This window comes from Pelodiscus sinensis, chromosome 17 (genome assembly GCF_052426305.1).
Source record: "Pelodiscus sinensis isolate ZL-2025 chromosome 17, ASM5242630v1, whole genome shotgun sequence".
NCBI lineage: Eukaryota > Metazoa > Chordata > Testudines > Trionychidae > Pelodiscus > Pelodiscus sinensis.
Window position 1 is genome coordinate 15,491,263 of NC_143068.1, and position 22,820 is coordinate 15,514,082.

The 22,820-nt window shown below is 38.2% G+C and overlaps 1 protein-coding gene across 3 annotated transcripts in view; it reads left to right on the plus strand.

The window, feature by feature from the left end:
- LOC102461321 (serine/threonine-protein phosphatase 4 regulatory subunit 1) overlaps positions 1–22,690 on the plus strand; it is a 46,110-nt gene extending 23,420 nt beyond the window's left edge. For all 3 annotated transcript variants that reach the window (XM_075901137.2, XM_006125334.5, XM_006125335.5), the window contains 12 exons: positions 278–436; positions 1,253–1,446; positions 1,900–2,354; positions 6,846–7,063; positions 8,556–8,648; positions 9,390–9,575; positions 9,900–10,061; positions 12,101–12,201; positions 15,553–15,673; positions 16,942–17,076; positions 18,118–18,259; positions 19,457–22,690. In XM_075901137.2, coding sequence (XP_075757252.2) covers positions 278–436; positions 1,253–1,446; positions 1,900–2,354; positions 6,846–7,063; positions 8,556–8,648; positions 9,390–9,575; positions 9,900–10,061; positions 12,101–12,201; positions 15,553–15,673; positions 16,942–17,076; positions 18,118–18,259; positions 19,457–19,611 — 2,121 coding nt within the window. In that variant the 3' untranslated portion in view covers positions 19,612–22,690. The remainder of the gene's footprint in view (positions 1–277; positions 437–1,252; positions 1,447–1,899; positions 2,355–6,845; positions 7,064–8,555; positions 8,649–9,389; positions 9,576–9,899; positions 10,062–12,100; positions 12,202–15,552; positions 15,674–16,941; positions 17,077–18,117; positions 18,260–19,456) is intronic.
- The last annotated feature ends 130 nt before the right edge of the window (positions 22,691–22,820 follow it).

Genomic DNA, 22,820 nt, shown 5'->3' on the forward strand with positions numbered 1-22,820 from the left:
TAATTTTTCCCTATTTTCTTCCTCTTAATTTAAATTATAGTAAAACAGAACTGAGATGAATGGGGGAGGGAAATTTGAATTCTTCAATAATTAATATAACTAGAATAATTTTTCTATTCAGCCACTATTTTCACATCCTTTCTCACCCATTATTCATCAACTGTAAACGGTTACCAACTATTTTTTCCAAGTACTGTAAATAAACCAACAGAAAGTGGTATTTTATATTGCAGTTTGAATTATCTTGATTATCTATAGCTCCATTTATTTTTGGCAGATTCCAAAGTTTTTTGAACTCTGCTCTGACAGTGTTTGGGGAATGCGAAAAGCTTGTGCTGAATGCTTTATGGCTGTGTCTTACACCACTTCCCCAGAAGTTCGCAGAAGCAAGTTGTCTCCTCTCTTTATCAACCTTATCAGTGACCCCTGCAGATGGGTAAGTAGGCAACCTTTGACCTAAAAGAAATTAATGCATGCAAGCTGCCTTTTCAATTACAAAGACTTTTAGGTGGCCTAACCAGTGCTTGATAGTAAAGGTAGGTCTCCTGTATAGGAGCATAAATGTTAACTTTCAGTCGTGGTCGCTCAAGTGGAGGATACTTAAAGCAGCATGGATGCAATATGTGTATGCTTCCTTCACCCACACATGCATACCCTGTAAAATTTAGCTGGGTAGGTTAGGATCATGGTGATGTGTTGTTCTGCTCTTTTTTGGTTTTCATGTTCACTTCAGAAATGTAAAACATCATGCTTAGAAAGTGGGTGTCATTCTGGGCCTGCTAAATTTTGTCCTGTCAGACTTGGAGGCTTTTATTTATTTATTTATTTATTTTATTTTTAATGTCATATTGGTGATTTACATTAAATACAGTGTAAAAGTTAAGAAGCATTTTCATTGTCATAATACTAGATGCATGGAGCTTTCAGCCTTATCTAGGAAATAATTATGTTGTGACTTGAATCATGCAGTGAAAGATTAAATACATTAGACGAGTTATATTTACTTTTTATATCCCCTTACTCTGCTGCCTGGCTTTTTCCTCAGAAGTTCTAGTAATAGAATGTATTAAATGAAGCCAGGACTGGCTTACTAGCATACTCTGAAAAACTAAGATAATAGCAAATAAAATCTTGTACATTAATTCTTAATATAGTAAGAGCCAAATTTGAGCCATATTTAATTAGTAACAATTTACCAAAAGGCAGCATGGCTACAAAATAGGTTACATCTTTATTTTTGTACTACTTACAGGTTCGTCAAGCTGCTTTTCAGTCTCTAGGCCCTTTTATTTCTACCTTTGCAAACCCTTCTAGTGCTGGCCTTTATATACGGGAGGATGGAACCCTCAGTATCCGACCATCAGCACAAGATGTGATTTTCAATTCCTGCCAAGCAGGCAACAATGCAAACATCACAGTTGCCAGTCTGAACATTGTAGCCTCCAGGTAAAGCTAGGGTTGAGGTGCAAAAAGGGGAAGTAAATTGACAAAATGTTTTTTTTCCTCACAGTCTTTCAGTTAAGTCTTTCATTTTAGTTTATATGATCTTATGTTTAATATGTGTGACTTAAAAAAAGACCTTTGATAATGTAGGTGTAATTTCAATAATGGTATAAAATGTGGATTACGCATAGGTCTGATGTATTGCCACATGATTAAATCTAGCTGCTACTTTAATGTTTCATCAGTAATTTCTTGGAGGGGAAGGGGAGACAGAAAGGGGGAAATGTATTGAAACTAGAGATGAAATAAGTAGTTCTAAAGCAGGATTTGTCCTCAAGTAGAATAGCTACATCTATTATAATTACTGTTGCTGCCTTATTTAGAGTCTTGTAACTGAAAAGTGCTGTTCTAGGGTCTTTACCTTTTCTTCTCCTAATGACACGTCTCTGTTCTCAGTTCAGAACAACCAATAGAAATTAAATTGGAATCATCAACTAAAGGGACGTCAGCAGAAGCCAACCCCTTGATTTGTGTTGAAATCCCAAGAACAGACCTACTGAAAGAAAATTTAAACAGTTGTGCTAGTCCTGAAGGGGATCTGACTAGATTGTCCCAGAGTGACAATACCACTGCTTGTGTGATAGAAGGCATTAAAGACTGCCATGTGAGTGATTGCCAGAAAGTGAACTCGAGGTTCCAGTCTGCTGAGGATGTCTTTAACAATTTCCTGTACTGGCGTCCTCCACTCCCTGATATAAGCCAGGATTTGGAACTGCTTCAGTCCAAGACTGAGAAGCATGAAGAAGGCTGCTCTGTGTCGAAGGCTCTGTGTAGTAACTGCGTTGCCAGTAGTGAAATTAAAAAAGTGCTGGAAAGCTTGCAGGATCACATGAATGATCCAGACGTTCAAGGTAAAAGCCTAAAATAGTAGTGATATGTGGAGGTATAGTTTCTGATGCCTCATGTAGGGAGGACTCCCCACACCCTTCAAAGCCCCTTATTGCAGCAACCCTATCTTGCCTAGAGCAGAGTTTCTCAACCCATGGGTTGGGACTTAAAATTGGGTTGCTAGAATCATAGCATCACAGGGTTGGAAGAGACCTCTGGAGATCGAGTCCAACCCTCTGCCCAAAGCAGGAGCAACCTTAAATAAATCATCCCAGCCAGGGCTTTGTCAAACCTTGCCTTCAAAATCTCTAAGGATGGAGAGTCTACCACCTCCTTAGGTAACCCATTCCAGTACTTTACCACCCTCCTAGTGAAATAGTTTTTCCTAATATCCAACTTAGACCTTCCCCGCTGCAGCTTGAGACTATTGCTCCTTGTTCTGCCATCTGTCACTACTGAGAACAGCCTCTCTCCATCCTCTTTGGAACTTCCCTTCAGGTAGTAAAAGGCTGCTATCAAATCCCTCCCCCCCTTCTATTCTGTAAACTAAACAAGCCCAGATCCCTCAGCCTCTCCACGTAAGCCATGTGCTCCAGACCCCTAATCATTTTTGTTGCCCTCTGCTGGACTAGAATGTTTCAAAGAGTTCCGTGGTGGCGGTTCCTGTGTCTTCTGTCCCCAAGTGTTGTCTGGGCTCATCTTCCTGCTTCAGGCAACTTCTGCCATCTCTGCACCACTCAGATTTGGCACAGACATTGTGATGATAGAAGTCCAAGGCCAAATGTGAGTGAGTAGCACTGCAATCCTATGAGTCAGGGCACAACTCGAACCTCACCAACTGGATCCAGTCTGCAGGGCATGGCAAACCAGAGTGGGGTGAGAGCTAGGTAGGGCCCAACCATCACGGGGGGGCAGGATCTGACCAAAACCACCCCAGGGTTTCTACCCCCAGTCTGATTACTTAGTAGCAACAGGCCATAAACATTTTTTAAATGGAGCTGAGGCTGGAGCACTGAAGAGGAAAAATGAGTGGGTGCTGAGCACCCTCGGCAGCTAAGCTACCTCCTTCCCGCCTCCTGAGCCTGGAGGGCAACCAATGGACAACTCCTTCCTTGCCCTCCCAACACTTCCAGAGCACTACAAACAGCTGATTCAGTTTTCAGGAAGCTCTGGAGGAGTGGGGGAAGAGTGGGGATAAGCCGTGCTTGGAAGAGGCAGGTTGGTGACATAGACTTGTGACAAGGGGTGAACGGGGGTTAGGGTAGGTGGAGGCCAAGGACAGAGTGAGGATTCAGCACCCCTGTTACAGGGGAAGTTAGTGCCTATGCACGGAGTCCAGAAAGATTGAAAACCAGAAAGATTGAAAAGATTGAAAAGTGAGTGGTGGGCATAGGAGTCAAAATAAGAAATACAAGAACTGATAGGAGAGGAGAAAGATTAGTGACAAGGAATAGAACAAGAAGGAAAGTGAAACTGGAGCATGGGAATTGGCAGCAGGGTGGCAAGTTACAAGGCTGATACATATACAATAGAAAATAAAGAGAATGGTTTGTGTGCTCATTTCTCTTCCTTTGTGACCAACTTTCCAATACCTCTTATGTACCTCAGCCTGATCTGATCATCTTTTCTCTTTTCTGTTACCCTCAACTCTTCGCATCCGCCCTTAAATAACTGTTGCTTTTGGACCTGGTATATGCTCTGGTATTTCACTGTTAAAATCTAGTCACTACGGGTTGGACCAATGTAAATATTTTGGAAGCTATTAGAAAATCTGAGTTCTAGGAGCTTCTTTTGTTCATATTTTCACAGAATGTTGCATTCCATAGAAATGGAGCTGGGTTCAAAACTACATTGGAGGAATCCTGGCAAAAACACTAATTTTTGTTCTTTTAATCCATTCCCGAAAGACCATTTGAGACACGCTAACTATATACTTCCTCTTGCTTATACTTGATCGGAAATGGGTTTAATCTGTGTGTGTGATGTTCTGTGGATGACACAAATCAGTAGGGGCCTGCCCTGTAACTTTTGGATGCCTAAATGTTGTGCTGCTATGAGTCCTATTCCTGACCATTATAGGTTGCCCGTAAGCAAAAGCTCTCACCTTGGCTTCCAGCAGCTTAGTTTCTCTTTTTTTAGGATGACACCAATAGACCTTCTAGTCCCAAGTCTCCCCTATTCCGTCCTCTCCAACTTCTTAATTACCAGAATCTCAGAGTTTTTCCCTCTGGTTCATCATATCTGAAGATGTGAAACCAGTCCCCCCTTCTCCCCTCCTGTTAGCTGCTCACTTTGATGCATATACACTACATACAGGTTACGCAACAGAGATCTGCTTGGGGTAAAAAATTCAAAGAGGAAATGTAGACTAAACAGTACACAAGGTACACAGTAAGTAAACACAAAATGCAACTTCTGGCATTTACACTTTTGTATATTAGATAAAATTCCTTTTCCATTACAAGTTACTATGGCCTTTAAACTGTTTCTCAGCATACCCCCTAACTGCAGGGGTGTCAGCCAATGGTCAGGGCAGTGTGTGTGGGTATGTCTCCTAAGTCTTTGACTGCTAAGACACGAAGTCTCGTCGCAGCGGGCAGCCCAGAAGGCTTAAAGGAGTCCCGAGAGTTTAACGTCTGTGACTTTACTGCTAGGACCGAGGTCCCGTCGCAGAGGGTAGCCAAACAGGCTAACAGATGCCCCAGTGTGTAGGAAGAGCTTATTACACCTTAGATTTTAGCTGCTAGAACACAAAGTTCCTTTGCAGCGGGCAGCCTGGGAAAGGTGCCCCAACGGATCTTGTCACCTGGGAGTGACACAGAACCAAACGCCCAAGCTCTCCCTACGTCTGTCCCTTTATGACCGGCTGAAGTTCTTTTAAATTGTGCTTGGTTCTATTACAGCAACTGAAGGAGTCAGGTCAAAGCTTAAACAGTTACAGGTTTATTAAAGGAACTTATAAATCATATGGTTACAATGGCTATTGCTCTATTTCTTAATGCTAGCAAATATATATATATATATATATATATATATATATATATATATATATATATATATATATATCTTAAAAAGTGGTTACAGGAAAAAGGTAAAGATAGAAAATAGAAATAATGGTACCAAATGACAGCTTAATCTTTAAACAGCTCTAACACTATGTGTGTGTGTGTGTGTATATATATATATATATATATATATATATATATATATACTTAAACAAAGGACCACATCCAGGTACAATTTTTACCCCCTTCTGTGTCTCTCGACTCCAGCGTGTCAGGCCAGGGTCGGTCCCTCAATTCCTCGGAAAGACGAATACGAGGTGGGCGTCCCCTCTGGAACCTCAGGAGGTCAAACACCAAACCCGACCAGCAGATAGGTGGTAGATTGACACACAAAGCAAGTGTGCTGCTGTACCCATCTTTATACCCCTGGGGGCCCGTATTCTCTTTATCTTAAGAGGCCAAATTTTACTGGTCCGTTTTGTGGCGCCAGTTCTTACAAGCAAGTTTCAAGTTAATTTACACTTGTAAGAGAGGAAGATAGCTAAATTAGGACTGCCGGATGTTCTTGTTGGGCGGGAGATTCCTCCCCCCGCGGACGGTTGTGTGTTCGTATCAATATGGGTTAAGTCAAGGGCACGATGTAGTGCCCTTAGTTTGACCACCCTCTTATCTCTGCTTACTGTTGGTCACGGTCACTGAGCCAGCATATCTAAACCTCCTGCTCTTATGTGCCCTGCATGGTTTCAAGCAGACAAAGATGGATGTTAAAATGGGGGTTCACGTCTGGCTACAAGGGGGACCTACAGTTTCACAGGCAGCCTCCTACCTTGATGCTGGCCCTCAGTTTCTGGATGAAGGTCTCATTTTCAAGCTTCCCTACACCCTAGTCTCCTCCATGTTAAATTGTTTTAAGGATGATGAAATAGGACATGATCCTGCGTTCCTTGCCATTGGAGGTGATCAGAGGTCTGTCTAGACAATGAAAACAGATACTTGTATGTTCTGGAAATGGTAATACTATTTCTAAATGAATACTATTTCTAAGTTTATCTGAAAGGTTTTGCTGAATTCTAGACTTTTTTTTTGCAAAGGTAAATATTTCCTCTCGTGTTTCTTACACATTTCATTTTGTTTTAAAATCTCTTACTATAAGTAATTATAGTTTTAATACTCTTTAAAATGAAACACAGAAAGGAAACTAAAAACCTGTATACACTGTAGTGTTGAAGTGTACTAGAGGGATGTGTTCTGTGGAGCACTCTAATGTGTTGTGCTCTACCTGCCCTGTGTAGAACCTGATGGTATGTTCTAAAAGTACCTGGTTCATGTGGATGTCATCCCAGAACTACATTCATGTGAACTAGTTACCTTTCAGAGTCCACCTTCAGGAGCTACACAGGGCAGTCAGACTGTACCTCTTAGTGCTCTTTACAAATCACATCCATTTGGTGCACTTTGCCAAGTGTAAACAAGCTCTAAGTGTACCCCAAATCTCTTCACTTTATATAGCCCAGGTTCAAGTATTGTCTGCTGCGCTCCGAGCTGCTCAGTTTGAGTCCATAAGTGATTATGAGGCCAAGCACACCGAAGAAAGTAGTGGCAAACTTCAGAATGAGTTGTCTGCTTTTGAAACCAGCCATCCCACTGTGGAAAAGAGCACATTGTCATCTTCATCCTTCCAGGATGATGTGAGCAACTCATCCACTACTAGTATGCTGAAAAGCACAGTAAGTATACACTCATCTTCTGTGGACAGACAAATAAGCTTTTAAGGCCTGACAATGAGGCTAAATAGGCAAACTTTTTCACCGCGCTCATAATTTTGTCTTTATAATGGAGCTCATCATAGTGATATGCCAATACCCATTTGTCCTCTAAAATAACATTCAGTTCTACTATTTGTTTTGTAACTACAATTTAATGTTAGCCTTGAATTCCTTTTCAATGCAGAAGGAAGTATTTTACCATCAGCTTTTCATTAAGAAATCACCAGAGGGCATGCTTCACAAATTGATATATTGATCTTGAATTGGAGATCGCTAGAATATTTTCCCACAGATCAGTGAAGAAACTAAAAGCAATATCTTGAGGGAAATACAGGAGTGTTGAAGTTTCCATGCGTGTACTCCAAAATAGGAATGTCAGTGTATAGTCGAGTTTAGGCTTATCGGATAATCTTATTGACTGCATGCATCTCTCTTCCCCTTCCCCCCCGCCCCACGCCAGGAGGAGGCAGGGGAGGCTGTTACAGAGTAGCCTCTGTCTCTGGCAGGCCCAGGATTGGAGCTGGTGCCACCTTGCGCTGCTGTCTCTGTAGAGGCAGCAACATACAGTGGTAGGGGAATCCCTGGGAGTGGGGCTGGGAGTACTCTGGCTGCTGGCCCCACCCCCAGGGACTATCAAATAGTTGTGTAACTGATAATATTTTATGTGGTTGCACAACATTTCAGTTAATCACTATTTAACCATCCCTACTCCAAAATGAATAAAACTTTTATTGGTGTATTATTTTTTCTGAAGCAAATATTGAGTTGCTTTGTCTATATCTGCTAAATTTGCTAAGCAAGTAGTACTTTTGGAGAATAAATGATAAACTATTTTTCGGTATCTGAAGAACATTGGGTTCATTGCAATTAAAGTTGTTAATTGATTATACCTTTTTAAAAGCATTAAAAATATTCATCAGTTAGCTAATTTGAACATGGTTCTAAATTCACACAATGTGATTGTGAAGATAAAGGAATTATTTCAACATTGACAAAATCAACATAGGCTGGCTAGTGACCCATAGACATTTTAACAGTAATAAAATATAGAAAGAAAGCCCTTTGGTGTTTTGTTTTGTTTTTGTTTTGGGGGAGGAGGTTGCTTTAGTGGGTGAATAACTAGGTGTGTAGTATCTGTTAATTGTTTTTTTTATCTGAGCTACTGTTCGTGAAGCTGAAAACTGACCCTTTGTTGATTTAAAACATTTCATAGAATCTGTTTTAAAGTGGGTGATTTTCATATGGCCAAAATCTGCTTGCATTAATCACATGTGTAATCATCTTGACTTGGCTTCTTATATGAGTACAGTGAGCATGACTGTGCTCTCAAAGACTTGCTCTGTATCTGAATTATGTTGCTCTTCAGTTCAATGCTTTGAGCTACACTAAACAGTAGTTGTGTAATGAAAGAACATAAAACTATTTTCATCATAAGTACTACATCCTTCTACAGGAATTAAAGGAACAATACAATGGGACCTTTGAATTTTTAAAGAAAGAACAACGTAATAATTCACCCTCTGAAGATGATAAATCAAAATTACAGGTGATTTAAAACATTTTATGAGACCTTACCCTCGACTCTATGATGACATTTCTTTGTAATGTGATATCTTATAAACACTTCATCCAGTCAATTCAGAATTTTCAGAAATTGTTCTAGGCATTAATGAGCAGAATCCTGTTGATATCCATAAAAAATGTGAATGGAAATCTAGGCTTTTCCTTTTCGGCTCACAAAGTACAAATATGATGCTGCAAATAGAGGGATCTCTCTTTGGTGTCCCAGCTGCAGCTTAATCACAGGCAGTAGCTTAATATGTGCATTGACTGGGTGTACAGGTTGGCTTACAAGCAACAAAGTTTTCATTTTTAAATTGCCAGAGAAATTTGTATGAAATGCGATGGAAAATCTCGCTCTTAGATCTAGTTGCATCAAATAACTTGATGCAGCACCCAAAATGTTGTTATTCAGTAATAAAAATCAGTCTTCCTGATTGTGCTGCCTTCCAGATTTTGATACAGAATGTAACATGGTTATTTATTGCTCTGTCCAAGCTGGATAACAGTCCACCCAAGGTAGTGACTGTTGCTAAAGTTTGTTGTGCTAGCTTGACTTAGGGTGTGGAGTGTTCAGTAATTTGTGTCCTAACTGGTGCCCCTGCCATCTGGTTGGAAGCAAGAGAGAATGCTAGAGCAGATGTCTTTCCATACTGAAGATCTCTTCCCCTCTCTCTCTCTTATTTTGCATTTAGAACTGTTAATAATTTACTATTATTGTTTGCAGGATATCATACCTCAGCCTTTATTAGACCAGTACTTGTCAATGACTGACCCAGCTCGAGCTCAGACTGTTGACACTGAAATAGCAAAACACTGCGCATATAGTCTCCCTGGGGTGGCCTTAACTCTGGGCAGGCAGAACTGGCACTGTTTGAAAGATACGTATGAGACCTTGGCAGCAGATGTCCAGGTAAAACTGCATTTTCAACTAAGTGTTTAGAATTTTAAGTAAATTACACAAATTAGAAATATAGGCAAATTGTGCTGTAGCTTACAAGAAATGATATCCAAAATTGACTTAGAGTAAAATTTCAATGATTCTGGAATGTTGTGCCAGATGCACTTTTTTAATTTAAGAAAGAAAACTTTACTAAGCAGCACCGGGCTTTTGGGAAATTAATTCTGCTTTTTCTGCCTCTACCTTTCATAAGTGAACTTCTATTTAAGAGTTACTCAAGAGTCTCTCAAGTGTTTAATCTAGATTGCTTGTTTGTTTTTTCTTAACTCTTGACAGTGGAAGGTCCGTCGAACACTAGCTTTCTCCATACATGAGCTGGCTGTTATTCTGGGGGATCAACTAACAGCAGCTGATCTGGTGCCAATATTCAATGGATTCTTAAAAGATCTGGATGAAGTGCGCATTGGAGTCCTTAAACATCTCTACGACTTTCTTAAGGTAAGAGATTATGTAGTTGTTAAAATCGCTGTTTTAGTTTTCTTAGACATATGAATACCTACATTTTTCATGCATCAATTACCTGCAAAACTTTTTTCTGGATTTAAATGTATAATTTAGTTGTTGTATGAGTTTTGGATTTTTTGCAGAGAAGTTATATTTTTAAATTAAAGATCCTTCACTTTCCCTTCTGAAATGCAAACTAACTTTATTTGCTTGCTTTTGTAAACTGTTCAGAACAATCTAAATGGCTATCAAGTAGGCCTACGATTAATTGAGAAATAAAAATCGGATCAGCTCATCAAGTACATCCTCAGGGGCCTTTGCAAGATTGGCCCCCGTGTTGGTATTTTTTTAAAAGATTTTTGCGCAGTCTTGTTTAAAATGCCTTCCACCAATGTCCTTGGAATAGTAAAATGTTGTACACTCAAGCAAGGGCAGGCCTGAATGTATGCTCTACTGACCTTTTCTGAGAGAAAAAAGTGTGCTTAAAATGAACCATTTAATGATTTGTGTGAATGTTAGGTGTCAGCCGACGGTCAGGGCAGTGAGTGGTGTGTGTGTGTGTGTGTGTGTGTGTGTGTGTGCTATACACCCGAGACTTCAACTGCTGAGACTGGGGTCCCTTGCAGCGGGCAACCTGGAGGAGGTTGACGAGCGCCCCAATAAGTTTGCAGGGAGAGCTTATTACACTTCAGATTTTAGCTGCTAGAATCTGTGATTCCTTCGCAGCGGGCAGCCTGGGGGAGGCTGAGAAGTGCCCCAACGGATCTGCCACCTGGGAGTGACACAAATCCAAATGCCCAAGCTCTCCCTATATCTGTCCCTTAAGGCCGGCTGAAGTTCTTTTAAATTGTGCCTGGTTCTGTTACAGCAACTGAAGGAGTCAGGTTAAAGATTAAACAGTTACAGGTTTATTGAGGAAGCTTATAAATCATACGGTTGCAATGGCTATTGCTCTATTTCTTAACTGCTAGCAAAATATAAATCTTAAAAATGGTTACAAAGAAGATAAAGATAGGAAAAACAGAAATAATAGTACCAAGTAACAGCTTAACCTTTAAAGAGCTCTCAGTCTGTGTACACTTAAGACAGAAGACCACATCCAGGTACAATTTTTACCCCCTTCTGTGCCTCTCGACTCCAGCGTGTCAGGTCAGGGTCGGTCCCTCAATTCCTAGGAAAGACGAAAATACCCCCATTGAACCTCGGGAGGTCAAACACCTAACCCGACCAGCAGGGTAGACTGACACTCAAAAGTGAGTGTGCTGCTGTACCCATCTTTATACCCATGGGGTCACGTATTTCTCTTTCTTATCTGTGATGCCAAATAGTGCTGGTCTGCCTTTTGTGAGACCAGTTCTTACAAGGGAGTTGTGAACTTAATTTACACTTGTAAGAGAGAGTTGAGAGGATTAAATTGGAAGTACTGGAGATTCTTTTCTCAGTGGGGGATTCCTCTCCCAGGGATGGCTATGTGTTCGTATCAACATGGGTGCCAGCCGGGCACTTCTCGCAGCTTCGAGGCCAGCTTATTGCCTTAATCGCTCTCTCCTCATATCTATGTTTTCAGCTTCTCAGGATCAGATGAGCCAACATAGACTATGCTGATTTTATTGCTCCTTCTTTGCCCTGTATGCTTCGGGAACCTCAGAGAGGCAAATAAGATGGATGAGACTGGGGGGGGGGAGGCTGTCCGGCTACAGTTAGGCAGACCTAATTTGTTCATGCATTCTGTGAGTAACTGCACGGGCAGGTGTCCAAATAGCCCTTTGCATATTCAGTGATACTACTAGGGTGTGCATAATTATCAGAATCTGGGGTTTAGTTTTCTGGAGGAAAAGCATATTGCCTATGAATTGCAATCTGATTGAAAGAGTTATTTCTAGCAGAAATCTGCAAATAAACTGATATGTAAGAATAGAAAAATAACCCTGAAAGTAGTGAAGAGTTTTTATAGGTCTTCAAACTGATATTTTGAACTGCTGGATTAATCTGTGTTTACTAATCAGTTGTTTGTCGAACAACATTTCCTGTAGTTGCTTCATGCAGACAAAAGGCGCGAATACCTTTTCCAGCTTCAAGAATTTGTCGTGACTGATAACAGCAGGAATTGGAGGTTTCGTTACGAGCTGGCAGAGTAAGCAAAACTTGTTAAGTGTGGTTCTGTTATCTTTCGTGGTAGTGTTCAGAATTGTACCACACTCTAAATGTGAGGAAAAGGCAGTAGCTTTCCATTTAAAGGCATATGAACATAAAGGAAAATATTTTTAGGTTGAAAATTCAGTTACATTAAGGCCAGAAGATCTTGTATAGAAATAAGAATTTAGGTTGCAAGATATTGCCCAATCTCTAGGGAACATGTTAGGTGAGAGAGTAGATCAGTATTCATTATCATTTGCTTCTCCTGAGGCATCCAGCCAATGGTGCCAGTTACAGTGGTGGATTTTGAGATATCAACTCTGTGAGTTAGGATCAGTACCACCAACATCTTACTGAATTATGGTCTGAATGCATTTCTCATTGTTGACACATATTAGGGTTACTTCCACATAGTTATGAATAGGGACGTAATGTTACATCTGTATACAGCATTAGTTTTAGGATATGTGTACGCTGCATGGCTATTTCGGGATACGGAAGGTATCCCGAAATAGTTATCCCACATCTACACAAGTTGCCCATTATTTCAAAATATTTTTTGAAATAATAGACGTGCTATTTCAACATCCTGGTAGCTCTTGTTCCATGAGGGTTAAAGGCTGTCTTGAAATAGCACGTTATTTCAAAATTTGGCACTGTGTAGAGGCACAGAGTTTCACAATAAGCTATTTTGAAATAGATTCGAAATAAGATACGCGATTTGCTTAGTGCAAATTGCATATGTTATTTTGAGTTTAGAGTACTGTGTAGACACATCCTTGGAGTACTGCATACATTCTAGAGTCCACACTTTAAAGAGGATGCTAAAATTAGAATGAATGTACAAAAGAGCCACAAAAGTGATTCAAGGGCAGAAATATGTTACAATGACTAAACTCTAAGTCTGTCTGTTTAAATTATCAAAAAGATTGAGAATGAAAGTTTCTTTGCCAGGAGAAAATACCAGGTTATAAAGGACCATTTTATCTAATGGTGAAAGGCATAGCAAAAATGAGGGGAGGGATAGCTCAGTGGTTTGCACATTGGCCTGCTAAACCCACGGTTGTGAGTTCAATCCTTGAGGGGGCCATTTAGGGATCTGGGGCAAATCTGTCAGCAATGGTACTTGGTCCTGTCACAAGAGTAGGGGACTAGACTTAAAGATCTCTCAAGGTTCCTTCTAGTTCTACAAGGGTATGTCTACACTACCCTCCTAGTTCGAACTAGGAGGGTAATGTATGCATACCGCACTTGCTAATGAAGCCCGGGATTTGAATTTCCCGGGCTTCATTAGCATAAGCGGGGAGCCGCCATTTTTAAATCCCCGCTGCTTCGAACCCCGTGTAGCGCGGCTACACGGGGCTCGAACTAGGTAGTTCGGACTAGGGTGCCTATTCCGAACTACCGGTACACCTCGTTTCACGAGGAGTAACGGTAGTTCGGAATAGGACCCTAGTCCGAACTACCTAGTTCGAGCCCCGTGTAGCCGCGCTACACGGGGTTCGAAGCAGCGGGGATTTAAAAATGGCGGCTCCCCGCTTATGCTAATGAAGCCCGGGAAATTCAAATCCCGGGCTTCATTAGCAAGTGCGGTATGCATACATTACCCCGCTAGTTCGAACTAGCGGGGTAGTGTAGACATACCCCAAGATAGCTATATCTTCATATATATGCCTGGATAGTGAAGCTAAACAAATTCAAATAAGAAATACATTTTTATCCATGAGGGTGATAAACCATTGCAAACTACCAAGGCAAGAGATGGATTTTCCCTCTCTTGATGCTTTGAGTCAAGGCTGGATGCACTTCTGGAAGACAGTATATATAAATCATGTTTATTTTGGGAGAGCCAGCCAAGAATGGTTCCTTTTTACAATAGACATGTACAAACAGAGTAAGTGGAGTCAAATGCAGGTTAATGGGCTTGATGCAGAAGTGACTTAAATAAACTTAATGGCCTTTTGTATTCAGGAGGATAGACTACATTGTCAAAAGGTCCCATGTAGTCTTAAAATCTCTGATACTCTGGCAGATATTACTGCTCATTCAGTTAGTTATAAACTTACCTTTCAGTAAATGCTTATTTACTACCACAGTTTTTTCCATTGTACAATTAGTTGACTCATTTAGGTGTTTTCTTACATAGGGAGCGACATGAGGTTGGAGTAGTAGGGTCTGGAAATGTGTCTATTAGGGATGTGAACAGTTAGCCAGGCGCAGGAGCCAACAGCCCTGCATGGAGCTGGTAGCAGTAGCCATCCCTCATAGGGCCACCAGGGCTGGGGGAGTCAGCGTCTGGGCCATGGGGGCTGGCAGCAGCCCTACGGATTGGGGCTAGAGCAGGTCCCACTCCAATTCCACTTAATTGGTTAACCAGTTAAATCTAAAGTTTAACCGGTTAACTAATTAAACGGGATTTTACATCCCTAGTTTCTATTAATGGTGCTTTATTTCAACATGATTTTAGGTTCTAAATGGCTAGCCTACAGATAGATACATTCCTTGATTGATTTATTGATTGATTGTTTCTAGTTACTTTTTTCCTTAAGCATTTTAATCCATATAATTCAAATATTTTCCTTCAAAGGAATCTTAATTTAATATGCTCTTTTTGGGCTGTTGAGGTTTTAATCCCATATCATCCTGCTGGTATAATGTTACCCAATAAGGGAACCAGCTTTGAATGTTGTGTATGTTCCCTGACATCTAGTGGGAGAACTTTGTAACTTCAGAATTTTTTTTTTTTTTGCTTGATTGGCAAAGCATCATCAGTTGCTTAATGTTCTTATGGCTATGATATGTTATTTGTAACTTAGTAGGCGATCTTTGCATTTTCACTGCAGTAATTCAAGTATTTTTCATCTTCCTAAGAGTGCGTGTGGTTATGTTCTGCAAGTAGGAAGAAATTTCCCATCATAGCATAAAAATTTCAAAATTCCTTAACATTTTCATCTAAGAATAAATCATTTTAAAGTATTAGTGAAGAAGAAGTGAAAGGAAAGAAAGATTAAGAAATTGAGAATCCCTAAATAACTTACTTTACAGTTTCTGATAATTTCCTTATGCACCTGCAATTTATGTGAAGCCTTATCACTGAAACTACATTTTTATGTATTTAACTTTATTGAAATGTAGTACTTCTGAAATGTCCACTTCGTGTATAAATTTTAGACTTACTAGGAGATTTAACAGAAGAACAATATCTCAAAGCTTTGCATAATAAGAAATTATTGTTCTCCCAGATTTTTAACAGTTTTGTTTATGAAGACAAAGTGTTTTTCCTCCATCTTCAGCAGGAAGGCCATAAAGAAAAAGGAATGTTTTGACTCAATGATCCCTTCTGTTTCAGACAGCTGATTCTAATATTAGAACTCTACAACCCCAATGATGTATATGACTACTTAAGGCACATTGCATTAACTCTCTGCTCAGATAAAGTATCGGAAGTCAGGTGGATCTCCTTCAAACTGGTACAGGACTTTACTTTTTCTTTTTTTAAAAAGGTTTATTAAAATGTATTTTAATAGCAACATGCTTTATTGAAATTATACTGTAACAACAGATACTATGTACACAAATATGTTTTAACTAGTCCCGGTCAAAAAATGAAAAGACAATTTTTCATGAACTATTTTGAAGTAATTTCTGTTTTCCAAAGGGGATTTTTGTTTTTTTTAATTTCAGTTGTCAAAAAATGACTGCAGGGAGGAAAAAAGAAGTGGAAAAGATTAAAAAGATTTGGTTTTTGAAAAATTTGTATTGAAATATATTTTAAAGTTCATACATTTTACTATGGAAAAATGTAGTTTTTTAATTTAAAAATATTCCAAAAAATTGCGCAGCTTTAGTTTCAACATCTTCCATGTAAACTTAGTTTTTTCTGGGCACAATACAATTGTATGATCACTCTTGCAGAGATAGAAGGTGAAATCCTGGCCTCATCTGAAGTTAGTAACAAACCTCCAATTGACTTCAATGAGGTCAGGATTTTGTGCAAACTTTTTCAGATGAATTTTACAAATGCAAAATCAGAGGTTTCTGAGCAACATGATTTGAAAAATTCTTGCCCATAATCTGTTATGTTAGAACTCTATTTCAAAGTAAAGGGAGAATCATAATGAATGCACCCGGTTTTTATGGACTTTTTTGTTCAAACCTACTGATAAGAATATATATGCATAAAAGAGATTAAGGATACTGTAGTGTTTGTTTTTTCCTGTTAAATACATATACCTACCGTGGAAAAGAACAGGCTAGTACATGAAAAATTAGTTAAATGATTTTATTTTTCACTGCTCTTTCCTGCAACTTGGTTTTATGCTGTAATATAGTTTTGTTTAATAGTATTTAGTGAGTAGACAACCTGTCTACATGCTGGCATCACAGACATCTCAGGATACTTTGCTCTGCCACAGAAAGTTTGTTTATTATTTATCAGTAATAATGTCACTGCGAACACCCCAAAGAGCTGTTGTAGCAATTCTTTTAAAACCAATGTTTGAGATCATAGCAGAGTAGATAGTTGGGTCAGAAAGCAGCTTAAAAATGGTCTCCTCTCCCCTTGAACTTTGTTTTTCAGAGCTGTGCTATCTAAGTAAAGCTTTTGTCAAAATAAACACTGCTATAGTTCAATGATGCCAATAGTTCTGCATAGATTTTGGTGTTCCTAAATAGTATTCTTAAAATGATGCCACTTAAATTCAGTCTAAGTCGCCCCTATTTTTTTTTTTTTTTACAGGTTGTAGCAATACTACAGAAGTTTTATGCAAATAATGCAAATGCGTTGGGATTAAATTTCATTAATGAACTTGTAGCAAAGTTCCGTCATTGTTCTAGGTGGATTGGAAGACAAGCTTTTGCTTTCATCTGTCAGGTTAGATTCTCTTTTTACGTGTATGGATGTATCAACAAATATTTTGAGAGGATTCATAATGCTACCAGAAATGGCCATTGGAATTGTTAAAGGAATATAGAGCCATTCACCTCCAGAGTATTTAAAAACTATTCCAAATCAGTAATGACTGAATGTTATTATTCGTTCAGAGTGGTTCAATGTTTGTATGAATTAATGTGTCTAAATGATAAAAGGAAACCTCAGAAATAGCACCCTCTATCAGCACTCTTGGCAAGAAAACCAAATATAGTTGAGATTGAAAATGAACTCTGTTTTGTATAACCCAGCTAGAGCCTGGCAGGAGCATATTGTCTTGCGGTGGCAGGGACTATATAGGTCACATGTGCTCTTTAAATTTCTGGGGGTTGTCAGATGCACAGAGCTTTAGAACAGGTATGTCTCTAAAGTGACTAAACTGGTTTGTTACTGAGAGGAGGGGGAGATGGGGAAGTGGTCACTGACTGCCCAACTCTTCAGTTTGGTGCTCAGTAGTAGGCCCTGAAAAGGCCATGCATTTTCTTTTAGCCAGGGAAATGATTCACACTAGTAGCTGCAAGGCAATTGGAAGCGGAGCAGTAAAATCAAGCTGTTAATGATTCCCAGGATGAATATTAAGTCCACTGACTTGATGGAGCCAACTTCTAATGAATCTTGACATCCTAAATTCATATATAGGTAGGGCAGAAGGATCCAATGATATTTATCCTTGATTCAGTCAATTGGATACTTTGACTGTGGTGTCCCTCCAGAAATTTGCAGGGAAGGACGGGCCATTAAAAGAAAAAAATATATACAAGTAACTTCCCCTTTGTTATAAATGTAAATTTAGGCTGCTTGTGTGGAACAATATACATTCAGTAGTCAGGAATATATCTGAAATATGCAGCCAGATAACTAACATTTTAAAAATACAAGTTAAACTTGAGGAAAGCTAGAAAGGAACAGGAGATAATTGTTTTTGTTAAAGATAAAGCAAGGTGAATAATCAGTGTGTCTTATGTTTTGCTTTCACCGCCACAGGCTATAGTAGAAGAAGAGTGTATGCCTGTTGACCATTTTGTTGAACACTTACTTCCTAGTCTTTTAAGTCTGGCTTCTGATCCTGTGCCAAATGTAAGGGTTCTGTTAGCCAAGGCTCTAAGGCAAACGCTGTTGGAGAAAGGTATGCTAAACCAGTTCTTTTGATGTAAGAACTAGTTTCTCATTATTTCTATCATTTCTGTAATATCCCTGCTTTTCACAAATTGTCTTGCTTAACCAATAAAAAGAATGTTCAGATTTACTGTACAACAGAGATGGGAATCCTTTGTTTAAATCCTTTGACATCCTGTATTTAAATTCAATCTGTGCAGTACTTGATATCAGTTAGTTTGCAAAAAGAATGTAGACGTATTTTTCTTTTTAGAAGTTTTTTTTCTGCTAACATTAAAAGGCCACTGTGAATCTTCTGTGGTTTGTCACCCTTTTATGATTTTGACATACATAATATCACAGATGTGATATTCTGTTCGGTGAAGGGAAGCTGTATGGTTATTTATAGTAGGAAGTCACATAACATGTTATATAAGATGTTATTTAAGGATAAGAAGAGACATATAAATTGTAGGTCCATAGAAGAGAGGCTTATGAGATATACAAAGGTTCAAAATAAATGAAAGTATTTGTAATTGGATTTTTTAAAAAATTCTGCACAAATTCCGTTTGGTGTATTCATAAATTATTTCTCAATTTTAGAGAATGAATAGTATAACAGCCTTTCTTGCAAATATGGCCACTCATATTCATCTTCCTATATTCGTGTTTCTCAAAACATCCAAGCTGTCTCTGATGTAATTTTTTATAAAGGGAGATGCACAGGAATCTGCCTTTCCCCACTCCCCACCAGAATCATGTATGACAATGGGAGTATTTTGATAGTACTCTTTAGAAAAATGAACATGGCAGCCTGCCAATTTTTCTTTATTGCTGGTACATTTCCACTTGGGGGCCAGCAAAAGAAAAAAATTCTTACAGAAATATTGAGTATTCAACACAGATCTCTCCCTTTGCCAAGTCATAAGTGAAAGAAATTAAGAAAGAAAAACACAGCCGTCTTTCTCAACTCCCTGAGCTTGCTTTAACTTCCCTAGAGAGGCTAGCCTCCAAGTTAGACACACTTATGTGGATGAAGAAAGAAGCTAACACTAAGCCCACTATGCATGTTGTTGTGTGATCTGTAACTTTAAATTAAAAGAAGAAAAAAAACAAAGCTTCATTCTCTCTCTTCTGAGCAAAAGTCAAAAAGAATTTTGTGATATGCTGGAAGTATACAGCACTTTACAGCTTTGATTAAACCTGTTTTTTCTTCTACTCCTTCTAGATTATTTTAAAAGTGTTGGCAGCCCTCATCTAGAAGCTGTGGAAGAGACTGTTCTAGCTTTACAGTCTGACAGAGACCAAGATGTGTCTTTTTTTGCCACTGTAAAACCAAAACTGACCAATATGGACACAACTTCCCTTGAAAAAGAAAACTAAACTGTTCATCTAGTACAAACCTCGAACATCAAAATGGTGATACACTTCAAATTCTTGGAGGAACATAGAACTAAGCAATTTATTGCTTCCTTGGCCTGCTACAAAAGGGCTTGTTGGAAATTCCATTATCTTCATTCAGTGACCACTTTTATATCTACAGCCATGCATCAGATGGGATCACTACCTTCATACTTTTATTCTTTTCTTTGTAAACATGGATTGTAACTCATCTCTACAAAAGGTCCAGTATTGTATACATTCTTTTACAGAGTAGCACACCTGCAACATTTCAACAGCATCAATAATAGATTTTTAAATACTGTATTTTAAAAAATTCCAGTAATAAAGTGGTTTGCTAGAAATCCTCTAAGCTTGTAAGTTTTTAAAACCTAAAGTTAATAAGCATAAGTATAGATGCTTCTCTCACTTTATTATGGTTTTTATAATTTTGTTTATAGTATTGCATTTTATTATTTACCTGAAAAATGTATATATGTGAATAGCTCCTGAAACTTAGTAAAATAATTAAAAAAATATAATCCCACATCAGTGAAAATCATAGAAGCCATTTTACTTAATATAACACAGGTGGCTTGTTGGAACTAAAGCATGGCTTGCTTCTACTTTTAATATACATGTGATGCTTTTAAAATCAGAAGGGTTGACTTTCTCTGTATATTGGTCACTTTTTATTGCTTTGCCTTTTGTAAACTGTATTATGATTAACTTTTCCCCTCATTTCCTGCTGTTAATACTTGGTCTCCTTTTTTCACTGCTAGCACTGAGGGGTAATATACATGGACTGTTAACTCCGCAAACTGGAAATAGCTAATTAAAGGACATTTCATTAAAGGAACTCAAAGTTCACAAATTATGTGAAATCTCTCCAATAAGAAGATAACATCCCTCCCTCCCTCCCCACCCCTCCACAAACTATGGTATGAAAAACACTCTCTCTGGTTTGGCATTTAGATCCCTAGACTCTGGCGTTCTGAACTGTAATAAGAGAGAGAGAGAGGTTCTTCTTTTATGGTCTGTGTACATTTCCATATAATGCAGATTTCCAAAGTACAAAAGTTGACTTATTTTATTCTATAAATTCTGTTTGTAGTATGGTATTTCTTTTTATCATTCTTTGGATGTAAATAAAAAATGAAATGGGGAAAACCAAGATTACATTAATTTGAGGGTATATTGGTTTCTTCTCATATCTAAACAGGAACTTTTCATCCTAAAAAAAGTAGGATGAAGTCCTCTGCACTAAACCTGGTAGCTCTGGAAAAATTGTCACAATCTACAAAACTGATTCTCTTTGTTGGACCCTTCTTATTTCAGCTGTGCCTTCCCTTGTGTACAAAGACTAGAACTAATACAGGACCTGATCCAAAACCCAGTGAAGTCAGTGGGCTTTGAATCAGAAACACATTCTTTGGCCGAAAGCAAGTGTTTAATTATTGTATTATGGGGAAATGGATCTCATTTTAATGGCAAGTAAATTACTGCATTCAACATTTGCCTAATGTGTAAACAGACCAGTGTCAGAATAGTTCTATCCACTTTATTTCATTGTTATGATATGAATTAGTTATAGTGTCTGGAAGTTGTTTTAAAACTGGATTGTCAGCCTCACAGCAAGTAGCTTTCCAAGCCTGATTCCTATGTGGGGGTTTGTTTGTTTGCTTTTGAGCATTTAATTTTGTATAAATATTTACCAAACTAGTTTTGCATTATAATGTATAGTATTTGTAATAAATTGTTTGCTTGCAAGACCATAAGATACTTTTAGAAACTATAGGCAGAAATCTATTATTGCTATTTCAGAAAACAGTTTAAGCTCTGTAAATTCCACAAGTTTCACCCTTAATTTTTTTATATAATTTAAAACAAATGCCTCTTCAATGCAAACCAATTTTTATGACTGCAATTTCTCAGCAAAAAAATGCAAGTTAGTTTTTTTTGTAGTTTTAATATCTTTTTCTAATGCTAACATTATATTAGTATTTTTTAAACTGTTCAAATTTTCTAAGATTGTTCCAACCAGGTTTTATTTTTATTGATTGTTAACAGGTTGCTAAATTTCTCAGCACTGATCATAACTTTTTAAAGTGTAGATAGATATTTTACATGTACTGTATATAAACTGGTTACTTTGAACATTAATACAACCCAGCTTTCTGCTTCCATAATCATCTTTAAAATGACCTTATCTTGCAATAACTTACTGGAAAACATAAATTTCTTTGTGTCTGTGGAAAGGTGAGATTGTTTTTCATGATGGTATTCTTAGAATCACTTGCAAGGCACCAACTAAGATCACTAAATGTCCAAACCAAAAATGTGTGTGAAATCTTTTTTAGCACCTTTATAACTCCAGAAATTCATGTCCATTTTAAATGATGTGATTTGGGGTTTTTTTTTTAGGAGAGCTTTTAAAAATGTGTTAAAACTCAATAGCTGCATGCACCAGATGAGACCAACATAAACCTTTTAACTTCAGACAACATGCAGTTCTATTAAACTAACTCACTTTTTCCAAGGTGCGTATTTTGTTTTCATTTTATAATGGAAATATGACTTCAGCATAACTTGAGACTGCACTTTACCACTCACACTAGTCAAATGGTTACAATGAAAATTAAAGCTGGGTATTCATATGCAATTCTCTGGGTTGTTTAAATTATGCAAAAACTGTATTTTAGAAGCCAGAGGGAGCAAGTGAGGTAGTCTGTCCACTTTCACAAAAGCAGCAAGAATATTGCTCTAAAACACACTTGGCCAAAGGACATGAGAATAACATTAGTGGTGCAATATTGCTTGGATGCTATAGAAAATTCAGGCACTTGTAATCCAAAGCATGCTCGTCATGTTGCTTAGAATTCAGACTCACTGTATCCACTATACATTATACACACTTGACAACTAACAGGATACTGCCCTAGTGGCAATTTTTATCTGTAACAGTGTTTAGAGCCCAAATAAGTGGAGACACTCTGGAAGTGCCACTGATTTGCCAGAATTTAGAATCTATGTAACTTTCTGTTGTATTTATCTCAATAAATCTTATGACTGTTTTATGAAATGTCTGTGTGGTAATTGCCTCATGTCATAAATAGTATATGTGACTTTTCTTCCCCTTAGTACTAGATGGTATAAAGAGGTAATTATATGGTTAAAAATAAACCACACGCAGCTGAATGAATACAAGAATA